The sequence below is a fragment of the Ostrea edulis genome, chromosome 1 (genome assembly GCF_947568905.1).
Source record: "Ostrea edulis chromosome 1, xbOstEdul1.1, whole genome shotgun sequence".
Lineage (NCBI taxonomy): Eukaryota > Metazoa > Mollusca > Bivalvia > Ostreida > Ostreidae > Ostrea > Ostrea edulis.
This window is the reverse complement of record NC_079164.1, coordinates 59,399,790-59,421,295: the sequence shown is the minus strand read 5'-3', so window position 1 is coordinate 59,421,295 and position 21,506 is coordinate 59,399,790. Positions and strand designations below refer to the sequence as shown.

General features: G+C 33.6%; 1 protein-coding gene across 2 annotated transcripts in view; it reads right to left on the bottom strand.

The window, feature by feature from the left end:
- LOC125649463 (TPR repeat-containing protein DDB_G0287407-like) overlaps positions 1–21,506 on the bottom strand; it is a 116,196-nt gene that overhangs the window by 3,842 nt on the left and 90,848 nt on the right. The window contains exons 23-27 of one of the 2 annotated variants that reach the window (XM_048877014.2): positions 20,837–20,951; positions 16,145–16,418; positions 14,157–14,382; positions 6,554–6,670; positions 1,752–1,865 (exon numbers count right to left, since the gene is read on the bottom strand). In XM_048877014.2, the coding sequence (XP_048732971.2) occupies positions 1,752–1,865; positions 6,554–6,670; positions 14,157–14,382; positions 16,145–16,418; positions 20,837–20,951 (846 nt within the window). The remainder of the gene's footprint in view (positions 1–1,751; positions 1,866–6,553; positions 6,671–14,156; positions 14,383–16,144; positions 16,419–20,836; positions 20,952–21,506) is intronic. The other variant, XR_007360708.2, reaches the window with a different exon arrangement.

The following is a 21,506-nucleotide window of genomic DNA, read 5'->3' as shown; positions in this document are numbered from 1 at the left end:
CTATTATTATAAAAAAAAAATTAAATACCGTATCTTTTATTTTATTTTTATTCTTAAATAGAATTATTTTTTGCGAAAAATAAACGTACATTGAAACAGAACAGAACACATAATTTAGTACGTTTGACTAAAGAACCATAACAAATCGGGCAATATGTAAAATGGAGTATTTCTTCAAGACAATTAGTAACAAATGTGTAATTAAATTCAAAAATTCATCAAATTAAATTTAATTTGTAATGAGGGCTCTGCGGTAGAACTACGTCCACGTCGTAGAATCGGGGAAACACATAATTTATGTGGCTAAGAGTTCTGCCATAATTTAGAAACACAAAGAATGCCTAATAATGGTAAATTTTATTAATTTTTAAAAGTAATTTGTTCCATTTTAATGGTATTTTTCTTTGGATCATATTGTGTTATATCTCTCTGTTTGTTAACCGTACCTGTATCGGTGTCCGTTTTCGGTTTTTGTATTTACAACACAGTACTAGATTTACCGCTTTTGAGAAGGCGACATTTCAAGTTTAAGAATTTATACTTATTATTATTGTTTTTTTTTTAATTGTGTGAATCAATCTGGACATAAAGATTGTTCACGAGAAGTATGAAGTTATTCTGTTTGCCGGTTTTAATATTATCTATAAAACATCGCAATCCGGGACCATCGGGAGTCGGGAGTACTAGATTTACCGCCCACCTTATAGCTTAAGACTAAAATGTATTTAACATGTTCTGTTCTAAATTCATGAATCGCTCTGTAAGACAAATTTTAAAAGTCAATGTTTATGCATAAAATTAAAGGTCTCAAGGGCCTCAGAGTCGACTCGCCCACGATTTCCAACAAGGGGTGGGAGTATACAGCACCATCTAATAATCTTTAATTAACGTATGGTAAAACTTGCGTGTTATGCTTAACTAGATATATATGGAAATGTAACGTACATCACAAACTAGGAAAACGACACATCGACTTGAGGAATTTACCCATAAAAGCTTCAAAAATAGTGTGAACATAAAAGTTCAAGATGCTATCACTATCAAAGGTACTCAGCACATCTACATTACATGATCATTTATCGGTACTTGTATCAAAAGCCTATTGCAAAAGACAAAACAGTAACAGCCCGGACACAATTTGTAGCAGGTATCGATACAAATTATTCTCTTGATGATCTAAGTCTTCAAATATCTCGATCGCCTCTTCCTTTGTTCTGTTTACATGAAGTATTCCCGCAAAAATGTACCATGTGCATATGTAAATGATGTTAACTCATTCGTTGTTTATTTATTTAGCCAAAACAAATATAAAATTTTCGTTAATTTATTACAGATATATTTTCATCAGAATTCTGTTAGAATAATGGATTTACATGTGGAATAACACTGTTAATATGAGTGTAAGGAACGATTACTCTGGGTAGAGATTGAACAATGTACATAACGTATTCATGCGCATTCACATTGTCTCCAAACCAAACGAGAAAAATATTATTGCAATTTGGTAACACTGCTTTTAAATACAAGAACACAATAACCAATACTTTGTTTAAACCAACCACTTTGATATGCACAGTATTTCCCATGTTTTGCTGAAATTTCAATGACCAGAGATTAAAAACTATTTGCATTATCTGGAGTATATGTATCAACAAAGGTTTGTTCTCAAAACCCGAAGTGCAGTGCCAGTGATAACAAGGGTCTTTTCGCTATTGTAAGCCGACTCAAAACCTGTAACCATTTTTACTTACCTTCTGTTCCAATCCTGATTGATCACTATCATCCTTTTCTGTCTTTTCTCTGGCTTTTGAGCAGTATTTCTTGGCTTCCTCAATATTACCACTCAGTGCTGAGCAGCAGGATACCTTCATATACACAAATTTCCCATTTAACTGATATTCTAATATTGGATTATGAATAGTTTATTTTGATGGTACAATTAGCTGTACACTAAAATGAACAGACACTTCAGCAGCATTAAAAAATCAAAATATCTTCTTAAAAAACAAAAAAAAATTGCCCTCGAAACTGCCCAAATTGATGAAAGACTTTCAATAATACACAGTCAACTCTCCATAAACAACCACCATTTTGTTCTTTTGAATTTATGGCATAATAACAAATCTGGTAATGAATTGAATTTATGCCATCTTGTGGAAAAAGAGTTACTATTCTTGTATATGAGAGAGTTATCTTCCCTTTATTTACAATACTTATGTAATTATGATAAAGTAAAAATATCTTGAAAAAATTATTTTCAAATTTCTTACATGACTAAAATAGTTTTATCAATGATAAGACTTCATTTTAAAATGCATACATGATAAACATATATAAGACACATATACACAGTATGTTCCAAGATATTTCAAAACCTTGTCCAGTGTCAGAATTTAGCACACTGCATAAATGTTTCCTGGCAGGAGAGCTGTCATCATCTGGACCAGGGTTGACTTTGCAGCCAGAATGTTACCCATTGTCCTCTACAGAAGCCGATAGGTGCCAGGGTAGAGAATTAATATTCATTTAACTGGCGGCCACCACTTAATTTATGTGGTGGCCACCACTTAATTTAACTGGCCTCTACCACTTATTATCTGGCGGCCACCATATCAATTAACTTATAAGGCATGCAGAACCAGGGGTGGCTGACCCTCTATTTTTTAACGTTCATTTTCCGTTATTTTCACATGCAAACTAAGGTATTTTCACATGTAAAATACTTAGATTAATTGGCAGATTGGCTCCAACCCACTCTTTTGTAAAAGACAATTTATCCTCCGACTGTCCCTATAAAAAACGATGCTACATATTTGCACTCTATTCTAAATCTTTCAAAAATAATCACTCAGCAGTATAAATTAAATTGTTTTTGAAATTGGCAGCCATCGTGTATAAATTAAGTGGTGGCCGCCAGATAATAAGTGGCTGTCGCCAATTGATATACCCTGGCACCTATCGGCTTCCATAGTCCTCCTTTTTATGGACAGTAAAATAATTGGTGATTTCCTCTTGCTTACATTTGGGATGGCTTCCGTATTAATGTAATAATTTGGTTATTTTCTTAAAAATTCAACAGAATGGTGAAGCCATCGCTAAACTGAGGTATTTTCTATGACGTAGAAACAACAAGACTAGAGAGAATATTGAGTAATTTACTTGTTTATTTAATTCAGCAATTACTGGGAGAATCCAGTGTGTACACCGACGACAACGACTAATTTTTTGTTTCACATGCACCCTTGGTGGTTTATCGAGATAATCAACAATTTGAAATAGACTTTTGTAATAAAAACACCGTTGTCAATGGCGATAGTGAATTTGCATTTTAATGAGAATTTTAAGTAATAATAAAAATGTTCTTGGAAAAATGCGGCATTATAACGAAAATGACAATGAATTGAGTGGTGACAATTTGAGAGTTAACTGTATGCTTTATTTTCACTATATGACTATTTTGGACCCTTCCTACGGTCAAAACCCTGGGATTGGACAATTCAATTTTAGTACATCCCTTTCTACTTTTCCTAAATTATACAGTACATGTATCACAAAAATTAACAAGTTTGCTATGCATAGCCATATGTCCCTCACCGCCGCAAAAAAAATTGAGGCACAAAAGTCCCATAATTCCTGTAACATTTATAGAAGAAACAAAATGTGTTTGTGAAACACAAATTGCCCTCGATAATGGCCAATTCCAAAGTTGGCCAAAGTCACAAGGACAAATATCTTGGTACCAGTAGAAAGATCTTGTAACAAGAAATGCTCATGTGCAATATGAAAGCTCTAATACTTACCATTTAGAACTTATGACCAATGTCAATTTTTTAAAAAGTAGGTCAAATGCCAATGTCAAAAGGTTTAGTACCCATGGAAAGGTCTTATCACAAGGAATACTCATGTGAAATATCAAAGCTTTAGCACTTACTGTTCAAAAGTTATTAGCAAGGTTAAAGTTTTCAAACAGTAGGTCAAACTCCAAGGTCAAGGTCACAGGGTAAAAAATGTTAGTTTCCACGGAAAGGTCTTGTCACAAGGTATACTCATGTGAAATATCAAAGCTCTAGTACTTGCTGTTCAAAAGTTATTAGCAAGGTTAAAGTTTTCAAAATGTAGGTCAAACTCCAAGGTCAAGGTCACAGGGTCAAATGTTGGTACCCACGAAAAGGTCTTGTCATAAGGAATACTCATGTGAAATATCAAAGCTCCAGCACTTACTGTTCAAAAGTTATTAGCCAGGTTAAAGTTTCAGACAGAATGACAGAATTACAGAGTGACAGAATGACAGACAGGACAAAAACAATATGCCCCCCTCCTGATCTCGGGGGCATAAAAATGCGGTAGAATATGATCAACTACATATGGTGATTAACAATTCTACAAAATTTGAACAAAATCCATCGAGTGGTTTCTGAGGAGTTGCGCCCACAAAGTGTTCCAATAGTGTATAATGTACAAATTCAACAAAGTCGCATAACTCCTGTAAAAATTGTCAAATCAAAACTAAACTGCATTATGATCAATAACTTATTATGACTAACAATCCTACACAATTTGAACAAAATCCGGTGAGTGGTTTTGGAGGAGTTGCGTCCACAAAGTCAAGTGGGACAGACGTAGGGACACCGGTATTTCTATGTCCCCTTCCATGTTGCAGTGGGGGACAAAAAAAATTCTTTCAAATGGTAAAGACAATCACTATGATAACTTTGGCCCAACCCTGGTACCAAAATCCCTACCTCTTGGATCATGAAATTTACAATTTTGGTAAAGGAATACCACCTGCTGTTTATGAATATCTACTTAGTTTCAATTTAGAATTAATAGCATTAAAGATGATGTATTCAAATGTTTTACACATCAGCGATTCCACGCTATATTGCCCCCCGTTATCACTAAAAAAGTTCAAAGTCCTGTTTTCCTCGCTATGTAAAACCCCGTCAGGGCCGTAAATTAACCTTCAATTTGGAGGAGGCAGGAAATTAGGCGGGGGCACATTTTGTGCACACTGAACACGTTTCGTGCAAAATCCTTGATTCTAGGGCCTTCTAAGATGTTACTTGACTAACTCATTCTAAAAGAAAGATTTGGAATGCTTTTTTAAGGGAGGTATCATGTTCTTAGTTATTGGAAACAACATAAATTCTAATGAACTTTAAATTTTAATTTTTTTTGGCTCAAAAGTTGGAGGAGGCAGCTGCCTCCTCCGCCTCCATCTAATTTACGGCCCTGTCCGTTATAATGCCATCCCCCGCATACCGCCATCCGCCAACCTATTTACAGGTACCGATTTGGTCAATTTCTGTCATAATCACCCTGCTAATTATCGCCAATCAATGGCAGGAAAATTTCAATGAGCAGTCTTAAGCAATTATTCGCCATTAGTCCTCAAGGTATCAAAGTTTGGAGCAGATAATAAGTTATGTAAATCATAATCAACTGAGTTCAAATATGCAGTATTGTTTTTGAAATCTGAATATGGCGGACAAACCGAAGTCTAAGTGTGTTGGACATAAAACAAAAACTAGAAATCATTAAATACCCATACCATTATGAGTCATTTACGACCACTGGATGCTGGGCTTATCCAGGCATTTAAAGCATGATGTAGTAGATAAAATTTGTTTGAATTCTTATGAAAGCTGTACACATACATGTACCCTCCTCCCCCAATATAATGCCAGCCCTGTTATAACGCCAAAATTGCCGAGGTACAAATGTTGGCATTATAACGGGCGATCACTGTACATGTAAACACTATATACCACGTTTAGCCCCACCTGAAGTCACAACCTCTATCCTGGGGATCATGAAAGTTAACAATTTTGGTACAAGCCTTCTTGCTCTACAAGACTATATGCATTTAGTTTTTCTTACAGATGTGTGCTTATAGAGAAGAAGATTTTGACCAATCCTATGACGTCCCCTAGAGGTGCAAGAGCCCTTAAATTTTTACAATCTATGTCCCCTTGTTTCAAAGATGCTTTATACCAAATTAGAAAAGAATTGGAATGGTAGTTATGAAGATGAAATTAAAAATTATCAATTGTTAATGGATGACGACGTATGCAAACCAATAGCAATAGATCACCTGAGTGACTCAGGTAACGTAACAGGAGGCTCACAGGACTTATCAGTCACCTGAGTATTTATAGTTAAAAGTAAGGGCTATGGAATCTAGAAAAAAAAATTCTGTACTGCATATTATAGCTAAATTCTAATATTCAGTAACACTTACGTACAATATAAAACAAGAAGTGTCCTAAGAACTTAAATGCCCCTGGAAGTGCCTATACTATTGAGAGACTTTACATAATATAAAATATATAACATTAACACGATATGATTAATTTGTACCCATCCTAGAGTCAAAATGCAGGAGTAAAGGGTTACCTCCTCTTTCTAAATATCCATATAGTTTTAATTCAGTATAAAACTTAAGTTATTGTGTGCAATAGAAATTGCTGATGGATGGACTGTGAGAGTGATTACTATAAGGCACCTCCCATATGGATATGGTGGGGGCCTAATGAATAAAGATATTGATTACTTTATAGTATGGATACGGGTTGTCCTGGTCCTGTTCCGTCCACATCTTGTAATATTCCAGTGCTTTTTCTGGCTGTTTCTCTCTTTCATAACTTTCAGCAATGTTCCTTGTGCAGAACTTCAGTAAATAACAAAGGTAAATAATTCATTTTGATTCAACAAAGAGTGTAAAGATATCTAATAGTAAGTGAACATTTCTTTTTCTAATATCAATGTAAATTACCAATACTAATTCATAAAGAACAAGGTATGATTGTGTACATAAAAAGGCCCCCAAAAATTCTCTGATTTAAATGAGTCTTGAATCAAGCTTGATCTATGTTTTAAATAAGTTAAATATATGCCAAGTATAGTATCTCAACTTAAATAAAAGTTATTTCTTATTTTATAGCATTATTACGTCATGAATAAGAGTTTTTCCCGCCTTTTTTCAAAAAGAGCTTGATAACTGTTAACTTTCATCCAGATCATTGCTTAGGAAAAGGTGTGCCCATCCGTCGAGCAAAATGAAATTTTATATTGTGTATTAAGAGAAGAAGAAAAATGTATTGGAATATAAATTTGCTCGACGCGTGGGCTGTATGTTTTCTGAAAGAAAAACACCCTGAATTTATGAAAATTTTCATTGATTTTTGCATTTTTGGCAATTTTATGCCAACTTCACGCTCCTGTCATACAACACAAAGCAATTCTGGATCAAATTAAACGTAGTTTGAATTTGCTTATATATTCCTTATTTGAATGCCAGAATTTTGAACTCCTACTGAAATCATTTGTAGAAACTGCCTCTACTTCTTTCCATGTTAAAAGTCAGGTATAAATGAAATGATACAAAACTGAGAACGAATAGATTTACTCAAAAACCTTAGTTTTTACTAAATTCATCTGACTCGCAAGCTGTTTGATACATTTTGTCACAAAGCTGCTACAATACTATTTATTATACCTCAGTATGAGAATTCTATGCAACGCGTAATCTGATTGGTCTAGACGGTCACATGCCTGGGATAACAAAACTTCATATCTCCCTCTCAAACATCATATTTCCCTATCATATTTACCCCTTGGGCAGCCTCGTGCATTTTCCATAAATTTAACGTCAAGGTAGACGAAGTGTATTGTGACGTCACAATAAGTCCGAGTCATTCTACTTTCATAGTTCGTAAGGCACAAAATATGAGGGTCTCTGATACACAGTTGAATGCATGGTTTTAGTTGATACAAACAACCCAAGGAAGTAAATCTACATTCAAGGAAAATGGAAATACAAAAACTGGTTATCATTTCAGTGTATTTCGTTGTTTGTACCTTCTACCGTAATATGTTGACGGCGCGGTTTTACCGTTAGGGCGATCTCAGCTATATAGATGAGCGGACTCCAATTTCAAATACATTTTTGTAGTCTTGCTTTGTTTCGGTATAATAAACAATTTATTGCATGAATGATCGGGAGATATTGTAGGGTTATTGAACTTATATTGGTGAATATTGGCACGAGTTGGCTGTGAAAATGCACTCGCAAGCTCGTGCATTTTCACAGCCAACTCGTGCCAATATTCACCTATATAAGTTCAATAACCCTTTTATTATATAGCTCGAGTATTTAGTTGTAAATTATATCCCTTTTCACTCAAACTACTCCAAAATAGACGAGAATTCATCAATATTGGCATCTAAGACGAAGGTGTGCAATAACAGCATGCATTTCTTAACTGTTCAATATTTAACCCGTCATTAATGCATGAAGCAAACTGATTTTGTAAATGGGGACATCATAATTTATGTACAGTGAAACATTTTGCTTAAGTAAAAATCAAATACCTACTCTGTCAGATTCGGAGAACCGTCGTCTGCCATTTTGGCTTGTTTACGTCGTTACGGTAACGTCAATATTGAACGCTCATACTCGGAATGTTTCGGGCGCCAACAATTTACGCAATGCAAAGTTAGCGTTCAATAAATTCTCAGGATATTGAACGCTAACATTCTCTAGATTTTACGCAGACTTTATAATAGACTATTTATCAGCTATATAATAAGAAGATTTATTCACCCAAGAAAAATCATATTCCCCTCGGGCGTTGCCCTCGGGGAATATGATTTTTCTTGAGTGAATAAATCTTCATATCTCCCTCACTATCATGCAATAAATGTATAAAGTACCGTATTTCAAATAGGACCCTTAAATATACATTTAGAATGTTAAAACAAGTCACCCGAGTATCATGTGCAGATTTGCACACATATGATAAAATACTATATTTCTATGACATGGTGTTGGACCCCTCCCTCTCTTCAAACCTTTTCTAAGTTGTAATATGCCATATTTCTCCCACTCACTGCCTCATATCTTTGAAACAGTCTACTAAATCATGCCCTCATGTACCTTTCAAATCAAACCCACACGGTTTATTTACTGTGACCCACAAAAAAACAAATGCAACAAAAGTACATTGTGCATTGAAGTTGTGCATCCACCTGGAGACAAAGAGAATAGAATATGAAAGTGAGTTAAAATTGTTGTTTTTTTAAACTAAAAACGAGAAATGCTACATAACAAATGGTTGAGAATACATCAGTATTAACTTGGTGTTAAAAAAAATATAATTTTCCTTTAGCCTTACAAAATGGGTGAAGATCGAACATTTAATATGGAAATGTTAATATTATATATTTAAAAATTCAGATGAAGATATATTTTCTCTAAAGTTTGTCTATGCCAAGGAATTATTTTATTCATATAATTTTATATATATATATATATATATATATATATATATACATGTATATATATATTTGTCGAAATGCGCATCTGGTGCATCAAAATTGGTACCGTATAAGTTTTACATATATATATATATATATGCCAATTAATGCATGTGCACCATCAATATGTAATGTACTTTTATGTAAATACAAAACCCTGTATGTATTTTTTTTTACATGCTCAACTAAAGCCCTATCATATATAGTTTGCAATTACAGAACTTAATTTATACTATTTTTCTTATAGTTTTGCAAGCAAACATAGCTGGGCATGATTTTTCTACAGACCCCCCTCCCCCTGAGAAATCTTTACTAATAAACAATGAGAGAATTAAGAAAATTGCAGAAAATCTTAGTAAAACATGTAAACTTCAGGGTATTTGTATAATTCCTAAGGAAAATATGTTGGTGACCTATCAGGACAGAAAACTTAATTATCATAATAGGTATGCTACAACTGTTACACAAAGAACATTATTCATTGGAATAAAACTATATATGATCTTCCTCTTAGACTACAAGATGTAAAATATTGTCAAAACTTTGCAAAAAAACTTGCATAGTATTGCCTATGTGGCCTACCTATAACTTGTTTGAATGACTATAACCTATGCTACCGGTCTGAAGTATTGCGTTTGGGAATTTATCCCAACCTTTGAACAATCCAACTCATGTATAGTTCATTTTCATGATTGCATGGCATACTGCTATTTTAAACACAGACAATTTTTATGTGTTCACCTAGTTTTATCAAAATTACCTATAACAACTCATCACTGTAGTACTTTTGTTTTTAACAGCTAGGGAATTGAATTGAGGGCATTCCACATACTGAGGAATTGTTAAATTCGTGGAGGTTCCATTGGGATGCCAATCATAGATATAGTTTCCATACATTGAAACATCAATCATATAAATTTTGTACTTCATCGTGGCTTGAAAATCATGGGATATGGGTTACCATGAAATATTTGAAAATTGAGCCCCCACGAAATTGAATGATTCCATAGTATGTTCTACAAATCATCGCTTGTTTACAACAATTACATATTAAGTGCCATATTTCATTTTAATGCATATAGATATGCGATGCTTGTACATCTACACCATGTACCTTTTTTTTCGATGTCAAGAAATGTTACAGAATCAACTAATATCTTATGAATTCTACTGGAAAAAGCACTAAATCAAAATGATTTCAATCCTGAACTAAAATATCGTACTGCCAACTTGTTATGAGTTTAACATAACTTGTTATGAGTTTAACATATTAACTTAATTGTTATGAGTTTAACATATTATATTATAAAAGTGGAAAAGTGGCCAAACAAGAGGGCATGTATCCTGTGTACTAAACAAATGGCCTAATAAGTTCAAATTTTTTTCAAGATGCCAAAATATTACTATGGCTAAGTGCTTTCTTATAGATTATACCTCATTTTCCTTGACCAGTATGGAAGAAAAGAAAATGAAACTAATTGCACTGAAACAATTTGATAAACAGCATAGCTCATGTTTTGCTATGAAATGCCTTATTTTCACAACTTGAAATATCAAACCTACATGATTATAAAAGCAAATCATAAATCAAATATATTTCATGTCGTTTGATCACATTACTCAATCACATAATGATGCTTGCATATTATTGAGGTACACTAACACATTATCTACAGTTTCATTTACTTAATTTGTGATATGTTTATAGAAATCAACATGTGTATTCTTATGTAAATTTAGACCCCATTTTTGGGCCAACAAGGTGGGGGTTGGGAGAGGATGATTTGAACTAACTTGATCGAATCTACATTATGTCAAGAAACTTGCAATAAAATTTCATCTTTTTTTATCCAGTGTTCCTTTGAAGATGACCCCATCCTATACCTGCCTTTTCTTGATTATCTCTCCTTAGAAGAGGGCATTGTCCTTCCTTTGAACAAATTTGAGTCCCCTTTACCAATTAAAGGATGCTTTGTGGCAAGTTTGGGTGAAACTGATGGGTCTTTAAGAAGAAGTTGAACAAGAAGACCCATGGGCCACATCGCTCACCTGAGTCACCTTGGCCCTGCTGTTGTTCAGCTGTTGTAATATTTTAAAAGATTTTTTTTTTTATCAATCTTTATTCCCATGACAAATTTTGATCCCATATTGTAGCCCCAACCTAGCCCCAAAGGATCACAACAAACTGAAAATAAATTAACACAACACAGAGATGCATGCAACACTAATATGTCTAACATGACCTTGCTGTTCTGAATAAGACCGAAGTCACAAAGTCATAGACCATGGTATGAAATGAATGATCTTGCCATAAGAAATCTACATACAAAATATGAGATATCTACCTTAACAGTTCAGGAAATACTTGATAGATCAGATTTTTAAAAAATAGGTCCATGCAGCCTCAAGGTGAAGAACACAAAGTAAAGCTTCACAGAATAACAAGGTAAAACTTCACAGAATAACAATTAAGGTAAAACTTCACAGAATGACAAGGCAAAACTTCACAGAATAACAAGGTAAAACTTCACAGAATAACAAGGTCTTGTCCTAAAGAATCTATCTACAAAATATGAAAGCCTTACCTTAAATAGTTCAGAAGATATTGATTAGGTCAGGGCTTTTTAAAAGTACGTGAAACTCAAAGGTCAAAAGATCAAACACCATTGTGCCACAAGGTCTTGCCATAAAGAATCTATACATAAAATATGAAAGCCCTACCTACAATAGTTCCGGATATATTTAGGCCACATTTTTTTTATTTCTTAGTTTACTGATCTGCCAACCATAATTTCTGGGGAATAAAAAAACAGTAAAAAGTAAAATGCAAATTTCTACTTCTTTTTTTTATAACTCCACCGATTCTATCAAACATGCCAAACCGAAAATAAAAATAAAATACATTTTAAAATTTTACGAATAGAAAATCCTGAAATGCATTAAATATTCTGACATCAAACATGGAATTATTACATAAAATTGTGTTAGTACTTTATATTAATTTTTTTCATCATATTTACTATTTATAAATATAAAATCTTTGTTGAGCATATACAGCAAAATTACTGAACAGCATATAGTATAAATACTGGATACTTTATAACATCAAAGAGATATGACCTTCTACATTTTCTCAGCTTATGTTTTATATACATGTTTTGTTTATTTGTGTTCACAAAATGATGTTAATGATTCATTGAAAATAAAACAACTAGATATCAAAAATCTTTATTATAATTTTTTTCCCTGACCGACCCTAACTTTTTAAAATAAAATCCGTAAAGCAAAAAATTAAAAAAGTTCAAGGTAACAATTTCAAAGGTCATGATATGAAATGAAAGGTCTTGCCATAAGAAATATATAAACAAGTTATGAAAGATCTACCTTAAATAGTTCAAGAAATATCCGATAGGCCAAACCACCAGGTTAAGGTCACAAGATCACACATTATCGTATCACATGAAAGAATGTCTATACAAAATATGAAAGCCCTTATAACTCATATTTTTCCTATTTATCAGCATGAAAACATTGATCACCTATCCCCCCCCCCCCCCCCCCCCCCCCCCCCCCCCGAACCATAATTTGAACAAATTTTATTGAAATAATTTTCCTAATATATTCTCATGTAAAACTTTGATCCCTTATTCTGACCCAATCTACCCCTGGAAACCATGATTTGAACAAACTTGAATCTGGAATTAAGCTTTCATGTAAATTTCCACTTTTCTGGCCCAGTGATTCTTGAGAAGATTTTTCAATGACCCCACCCTATTTTTGTATTTTCTTGATTTTCTCCTCTTTCATGGAGGAATGTTCCTTCATCTGAACAAAGCTGAATCCCCTTTACCTTTATGGTAAGTTTGATTGAACAAACTTTTTTAGAAAGCAAATTTGATTGAAATAAATTAGCCCAGTGGTTGGGGGGGGGGGGGGGGGGGGGGAGTTGAAAATATTAAAAGCTTACTGACCGACAACAAAGATCAGAACAGCTCACTTGAGCCATCAGCTCAGGTGAGCTAAAAAGTGAAAAATTTATGCACGATGATGCACAATAACAGATAGCAATGAGTCACCTGACTGACTTAGGTGACCTAAACATTTTTAGCACAATGCATCAATTTTTTTCCCTGATGATTTTCTTCTTCATATTTTCAAATTACATAAATTTGAATATTCGGGGCAAAGTCTCTTCAGAGACCCCTATACAGAGTTCTCATCTGCCATGGGCCCTCTGAATTAAAGAGACTGGTTCACGATTTTTGAAAGAAAAAAAAATTGTTCATTTTTTTATGTTAAACAATAAAAATATAACTGATGTAATGTTGACAGCCAAAATTTTGACCCTCTGAATGGCAATATTTTAGCCTTAAATCTGTGTTATTGTAAACAAAGACTGGAGTCTTTTCATGTATACAAATAAACCAGTGAAATGTTAATTTTGTAATATAAAGCATCTTAATTTTGTACAGTCACAAATTTTAACTTTTTAGATGACACATTTTACCCAAAGAATGCTTGAAATGTGAAAGATATGATAAACTTAAATCGATATCCATTTCTTTTAAAAATTTCATAAACAATAATATACCACAATCTTTGTTTACAAAACAAATAATAAACTCTTTAAAATAAGCTTCTTTGATAATTAATGTATAACCTTAATTTTTATGTGAAATCTTTTAAACACATTAGACAAAAGATTTTGATTATTAAAAGTAAAAAACTTTTTGGGGAAAATTGTGAATCAGTCCCTTTAAACGCATGCTTTATCATTAAAGTATTTTGTATTTTATCAACTATGACAAAAATTACTAACTTGAATAGTAACACCTCACCTCACTCTTGGGAACATGTGTCAGACCATTTAAGTTGAATTCTAGAAACAGCTTGTTGTTGAAATTCTCTGAAGTTGCAAACATCTCAAGGACAAAGTTTAACAGACTGTCATAGTTGTAGGGCCCTGAACACAAGTCATTGAAGGTCTTTATTAGTGCTGCAGAGCTTCCTGCATTGATCAGATTTCTGAATTTATATACCAACAAACTGTGGTCTGCAGGCCACCTGTAATGTTAACACAATTTTTCATTTGAGCAATCTGACACTTTCATGATCAAAAGCATTCATGGGATCTTTTTAAATTAACACAACTATTTGTCAAAGGACAAGATTCAACATTAGCCGTATCTGACCCCGAAATTTGAACATCCTTTGATTAATGTGAAATTCAGTAATATCTATGTCAAGATAGTCAGGAATTAAAATGAGAATTCATATCCCCAATACTGATTTCTGTTTCAGAAGTCAGGAATTAAAATGAGAATTCATATCCCCAATACTGATTTCTGTTTCAGAAGTCAGGAATTAAAATGAGAATTCATATCCCCAATACTGATTTCTGTTTCAGAAGTCAGGAATTAAAATGAGAATTCATATCCCCAATACTGATTTCTGTTTCAGAAGTCAAGAATTAAAATGAGAATTCATATCCCCAATACTGATTTCTGTTTCAGAAGTCAGGAATTAAAATGAGAATTCATATCCCCAATACTGATTCTGTTTCAGCAGTCAAGAATTAAAATGAGAATTCATATCCCCAATACTGATTTCTGTTTCAGAAGGTAATCCTACATTGATGGTGATTTTGTTTTTACAATAAGAGACGCATGTGCATTAAGGAAGTAAATTCTAAGTGCAAAAAGGTCAAGGTTGACACTTTGTCTTTCAACAACAAGCACTATGACCCCAATTTTTCTTTTTAAGGAAGTTAGCTCCTGAGCTTTTGTCTGACCAACTTAGCAGCCTGGGGCATGAACTCTGAACTAATTTCAAAGTTTTGGTATTATAGGGTGCACAGTTCATTTTAATCATGCCAATAATTTGACAGCTTGATAGCCAGGAGTAAAGATTTTTGTAGGATTACATTAATTTTGATGGTTTTGACCACACTCCTCAGGGCCCAAGGAGGCAGGGTTCATAAAATTCACAATTTTTGTTCCCTTTGACCCATAGATGTTATATACCCACCATAACTGGTTGAAATTGGTTCAGCCAATTTCCAGAGAAGAAACTGATAATGTTCAAAAATTTATGACCGATGCATGAAGGCTGACTTTTTGACGAATGACACACTACGCCGGACAAATACAGATTACAGCAATAAATAAAAATACTAATGTCTGTTTAAAGAAAAAGGTGGGAAATCTACGAGTTTGTAATGATGTACAGAGAAACTTTGGATTCTTGCTTAGATTACAAGTCATATTTCATAATTAAACCTTATATATTTAAAGATAAATTCATGTGTGACGATCACTTGGACAACGTGTGTGATAGGATGATGTGGCAGGCAGCATGCGATCGTCTGGAGCAGTGGATGTTGTGTCTGGGGCAGAAGGGAAGAACTTTGACATGGAAGTACTTCGTAATCAGCTGTCCCGTAAAGTGTCTGGCCAAATCATCTGTAATCATGTATCTGTAATTCGTTCCTTCAGTGTGTCTAACGTGTGTGCACATTGTGATTGATGACGAGGATACCTGTATTGGACTGATTCACCGGGATGTAAACAAGCTGAGTAGAACCTACCTGTGTTGTGTACTTGGGTTATGTTGTGTTTGTGACTAATTTTGTATAATTAAGATTTGTAAAAGTTTCAGATTGTTTGTAAGTGTGTCAATTAAACTTTGTCTAGCTATCATTAGATTTGTGTATTCAGCACATGTTACACATGTAAAAATAAATGTAAAAAGATTTACACAATTGCCACAGTAAGGGCCAAATAATTCTGTTAGTGAACAAAGTCCTTAGAAAATATGAAACACAAACTTTTGAAGTGCATCATCAATGGACATTGCTCCTTCATTCCAATCAAGTTTTGGTTCCTGGTCACCAGGATCAAGCATTCGATTGACATCACCCAGGAGGACAAAATCTAATGGACTGAAAGCTTTAGTTTTAATAAATGCTTTGAGAATTTTTCTGGCAACTTCATATTGACCGTTCTGTATCAAGTGGTTCACTATGCCAGCATGTACATGTGGTAATGTTCCATCAATCAGATGTACACTTCCATTGTTCATTTCCTCCTCCAAAACATCAACTACAATAAAATTATTTACACATATATGTAAAACTTATACGGTACCAATTATATCTTGTTAATTCAGAACATGTCCTACCATGGCCCATGGCTTGCTGAGTATTATAGTTCAAAAGTATTACTTTAAAGCTATGAAATCTACAATAATTTTCCTTTTCTGCATATCTAAGCTGAATTGTAAAATTCAGTAGCAGTGAAAAACAGGATGTGTTCTTAAAACACAAATGCCTCCAACAGTGCCCATATTGATGAAAGACTTTACATAATACATGTATATGTTATGTAAGTAGGGGATGCTTTCTCCACATTGGCACCTGATCCCACCCCTGGTGTGTTCAGGTGTCCATGTTTGCCCTACTCTTAATTTTGTATTTTTTGTGGTAATTAATGAGATTGATCACTGTTTGTTATCTTCACCTTTTCATTAACACTATACGACTATTTTACACCTGCGTTTACAATCAGAACTGAGAGGTTGCAAATTCACAATTTTAATACACCCATTTCTACTTTTCCTGAATATGCATTTAGCTTTTATATAGTATCAGCAAATTTAAAGAAGTCTTTCAAATAATAAAGACCTTTGATTACTGTAACAATTTTGGCCCCATCTTGTACCAAAACTTCTATCCCTGGGATCATGAAATTTACAATTTTTGTAAATGGCTCCTTCTAAATATCCATTTAGTTTCAATTTAGTATAAAAATATAGCATTAAAGAACATGTTATTAAAATGTTTTACACAAAAACACTAAATGCCAAGTTTGGCCCTGCCCTGGAGTCAGAATCCCTACCCCAGGTATCATGTTTGGTGGGAACCTTCCTGCTCTACATGTATGGAGCGCCAAATTAACATAAACTCAAATAATTGAAGATATCTTCAATTATTTGAAAATATCAATTCATTTGATGCATGCAACAATTGAATTAAAGATCTCTTCAAATAATTAATGATATCTTCAATTCTGAATTATTGCGCACATTAATTGAATTGATGAGAGCATTAATTCTTCTGCTGAATTGATGTGTGCTTTAATTGAATTAATGATCTCTTCAAATGAATTAATGATATCAACAATTGAATTGATGCGCACTACAATTCAATTGAAGAGAGCAATAATTGATATAATGCGCACATTAAATCAATTGATGAGAGCAATAATTGAATTGATGTGCGCATTAATTCATTTGATGAGAGCAATAATTGATTTAATGTGCACATGAATTCAATTATTGCTCTCTTCAATTGAATTAATGATATCTTTAATTCATTTGAAGAGAGCAATAATTCTTTTAGAGAGAGCAACTATATAATTAAAGATATCTTTAATTTAACATGTCCATAATTGAATTAATGATATCTTTAATTGAATTGTTGCTCTCTTTAAAAGAATTGATGTGCGCATTAATTCCTTATACAAAAGCATTGTAAATGATTTCAAGATATCTTCAATTGAATTAAAGAGATCATCAAATTATTTATACCGAGCTCTAAATTAATTATTACGAGCAATATTTCTACTAAATTGATGCTCTCATCAATTGAATTGAAGAGAGCAATAATTGAATTAATGCACGCATCAAATCTATTATTGTTCTCATTAATTCAATTGATGAGAGCAATAATTGAATTGAAGCGCACATTAATTCATTTGATGAGAGCAATAATTGATTTAATGCGCGTATTAATTCAATTAAAGAGAGCAATAATTGAATTGATATCTTCAAATAATTGAAGATATCTTCAATTATTTGAGTTTATGTTAATTTGGCGCTCCATATACATGTACATGACTATGCTTTCAGTTTTTCTTACAGGTCTATGTGGGGTTGTAGTAGAAAAGATTTTTGAAAATTGGTCAAGTTTTGACAGTTTTTGCTCCACCCGAAGGAGCAGGTGTACTGAAATTTACAGTTTATGTCCTCCTTGTCCCAAAGATGCTTCATACCAAATTTAAAAAGAATTGAAAGGGAAGTCATCAAGAAATTAAAAATGTTCAATTATTAACATAGAGCGACGGACACAAACCAATAGCAATAGGTCAGCTGAGTGACTCAGGTGACCTAAATAAAAGGCCCATGGGCAACTTCACTGACACAAGTCACCTTGGCCCTGCTGTTGATCAGTTGTGATTTTTAAAATATTTTTTGCAATGAAAAAATTTGACACCATATTAATGTGGCCCCAACCTAGCCCCATAAGGTCATGATATAACCATGATACAATATAAATTTATTGCATGATAGTTAGGGAGATATGAAGATCTATTCACCGAAGAAAAATCATATTCCCTGATGGTGTTGCCCTTGGGGAATATAATTTTTCTTGGGTATATAGATCTTCATTTCTCCCGAACATTCATGCAATGAATTGTTTATTATACCGAAACAAAGCACGGCTACAGAAATACATTTGAAATTGGGGTCCGCTCATTTATACATTGCATGTAGCAGAGATCGCCCAAACAGTAACACCACACCATCAACGTATTAGAACGTTCAAGCAATGAAATAAAGTGATATGATGACCATTTCTTGTGTTTCCCTTCTCCCTGAATGCCGATTAATACCTACAACTACATTCTTTCTATCAGCGAAAATCTGGTGATTTAATTCAGTGTTCAACAGAATACTGAACGTACTTCCATCACAGAAGAGCCGATATCTCGGAAGTTATGTATTGTACAAACTTAAATTTGCACTACCTGAAGATGCTTGCATATTCATATGACTAATCATGGCCCTGTTGTTCTTTAAAGATGTTTCCCTATACATCTAAATATAAAACTTTGGTCCCCTATTGTGGCCCCGTCCTATCCCCAAGGATCATGATTTGAACAAACTTCAATCTGCACTACCTCGCAGCCGAGTTAAGGCTATCCGAGAAAAATCACAGTGTTGTTATAAATGTACCTCTGTGCACTTCGCACCATATGATGTCACAATGAAAAAGTACATCACAGTGTACATGTTCTGATAGTTGTATTGCGGGGAAAGTGTCATAATATTTTGTCGTTATTTACTACTGTTACATGTATCAAGTGATAAGCTGTATATGTGAAAACTTATCTTGTCAAATGATTATTTAAATTATTCCTTTATGATATCAAATCATTCTCCGTTTTTAATATATAGTATGCACAAAGGTGATATTTATATTATATTGTGACCTTGAAATCGCCCCTAATCTGAATGACTGATGCATTTAAAAATCTCTCATGTACATAAATAATCTCATACTACAGAAACAGTGGCAAAGTTCAGGTTCATCTGCTATAAAAAACAATATGAATTTTTCTTATATATAATCTAGATATATTTATGCATTTGAAAAGTGTGGGGAGCAATTTCTGTCTTGTATATTAACGGTATGATATGTATAAGAATGTGGACAATTGGGTAATTCACTGATGACTGTTGATATGTTGTTAAATTATAGCATGTTTAGTTTGAGTATGCATTTGCTCCCAACACTTTTCAGGTTAAGAATTTTTATTTTTTTCTGATTGTATCAATAAAAATTCAGCTTGTTTATACCCGCATGAACCTGAACTTTTGTTCACAAGTAGGGCCTCTTGCTGTTTTCCAAAAATAAAGTCTTACGAGATATTCAACTTGACGTCACGGGAAATTACCATGAGGGGAATTTACGGTAGCTCAGTCATAGTCAACATATGGGTAGTATCGTTTCGGTGTTTAACCGTAATAAGTGTAATGATACCTGTGAATTGAGGTGCAATTTCACCCCATGATTATTGTGCATTTTACTATGGAAGGCCTTAACCTAGCTGCACTGGGAATGCTTGCATATTGATATGACTATTGTACTCATGGACCTGCTTCATTGCAGGCCCAAAAACGTTGATCCCCTATTGTGGCGCCACCCTATCCCTAGGGGCCATGATTTGAACAAACTTGAATCTACACTTGTAGTTTCAACTTTTCTGGCTCAGTGGTTCTTCAGAAGATTTTTGTGATTATCTTCCCTTTGAAGAGAGCATGGCCCTTCATTGGAACAAACTTGAATCTCCTTTACCCAAGGATGATTTATGACAAGTTTGTTTGAAATTGGCCCAGTGGCTCTTAAGAAGAGAAATTTTAAATGATGCCACAAATTTTTTACTAATTCTTAGTTATCTCCACTTCAAAATCGGCACGGCACTTCATTTGAACAAACTTAAATTCTCTTTACTCTTTGTGGCAAGTTTGGTTGAAATTTAGCCCTGCGGTTTTCGAGAAGAAGTTGAGATCGTTAAAAGTTTATGGGCAGACAGACAAATGGACGCAGGACAAAAAGTGATCAGAGTATCGAGGCACATTAAGCAGTAAATTGAAGACAAAGTAAACATTTATTTGTCAAAATTTCAAATGTTTAAGTATTGAGAAGGGACATTTCTTAAGACAATGAACAACTTACAAAATGGTAGATATAACTCTACTGCATCTTCCATTCTCTTCAAATTGATCAAATTATAAGTAACGTTTTCTCTGCACTTTGCATACATACTATCATTCTCTGGAGTACCATTTTTCTGCAAGAAAATAAAATACCTATTTTATGGTCATAAATGAAACAATATGAAGACAAATTCATTTTTCAAACACAAGGCCCATGGGCCTGAACAGTCACCTGTCATGAGTATCACACCAATATGGAGCGCCAAATTAACATAAACTCAAATAATTGAAGATATCTTCAATTATTTGAAGATATCATCAATTCATTTGATGCGCGCAACAACTGAATTAAAGATCTCTTCAAATAATTAATGATATCTTCAATTCTGAATTATTGCGCGCATTAATTGAATTGATGAGAGCATTAATTCTTCTGCTGATTTGATGCGCGCTTTAATTGAATTAATGATCTCTTCAAATGAATTAATGATATCAACAATTGAATTGATGCGCGCTACAATTCAATTGAAGAGAGCAATAATTGATATAATGGGCGCATTAAATCAATTGATGAGAGCAATAATTGAATTGATGCACGCATTAATTCATTTGATGAGAGCAATAATTGATTTAATGCGCGCATGAATTCAATTATTGCTCTCTTCAATTGAATTAATGATATCTTCAAT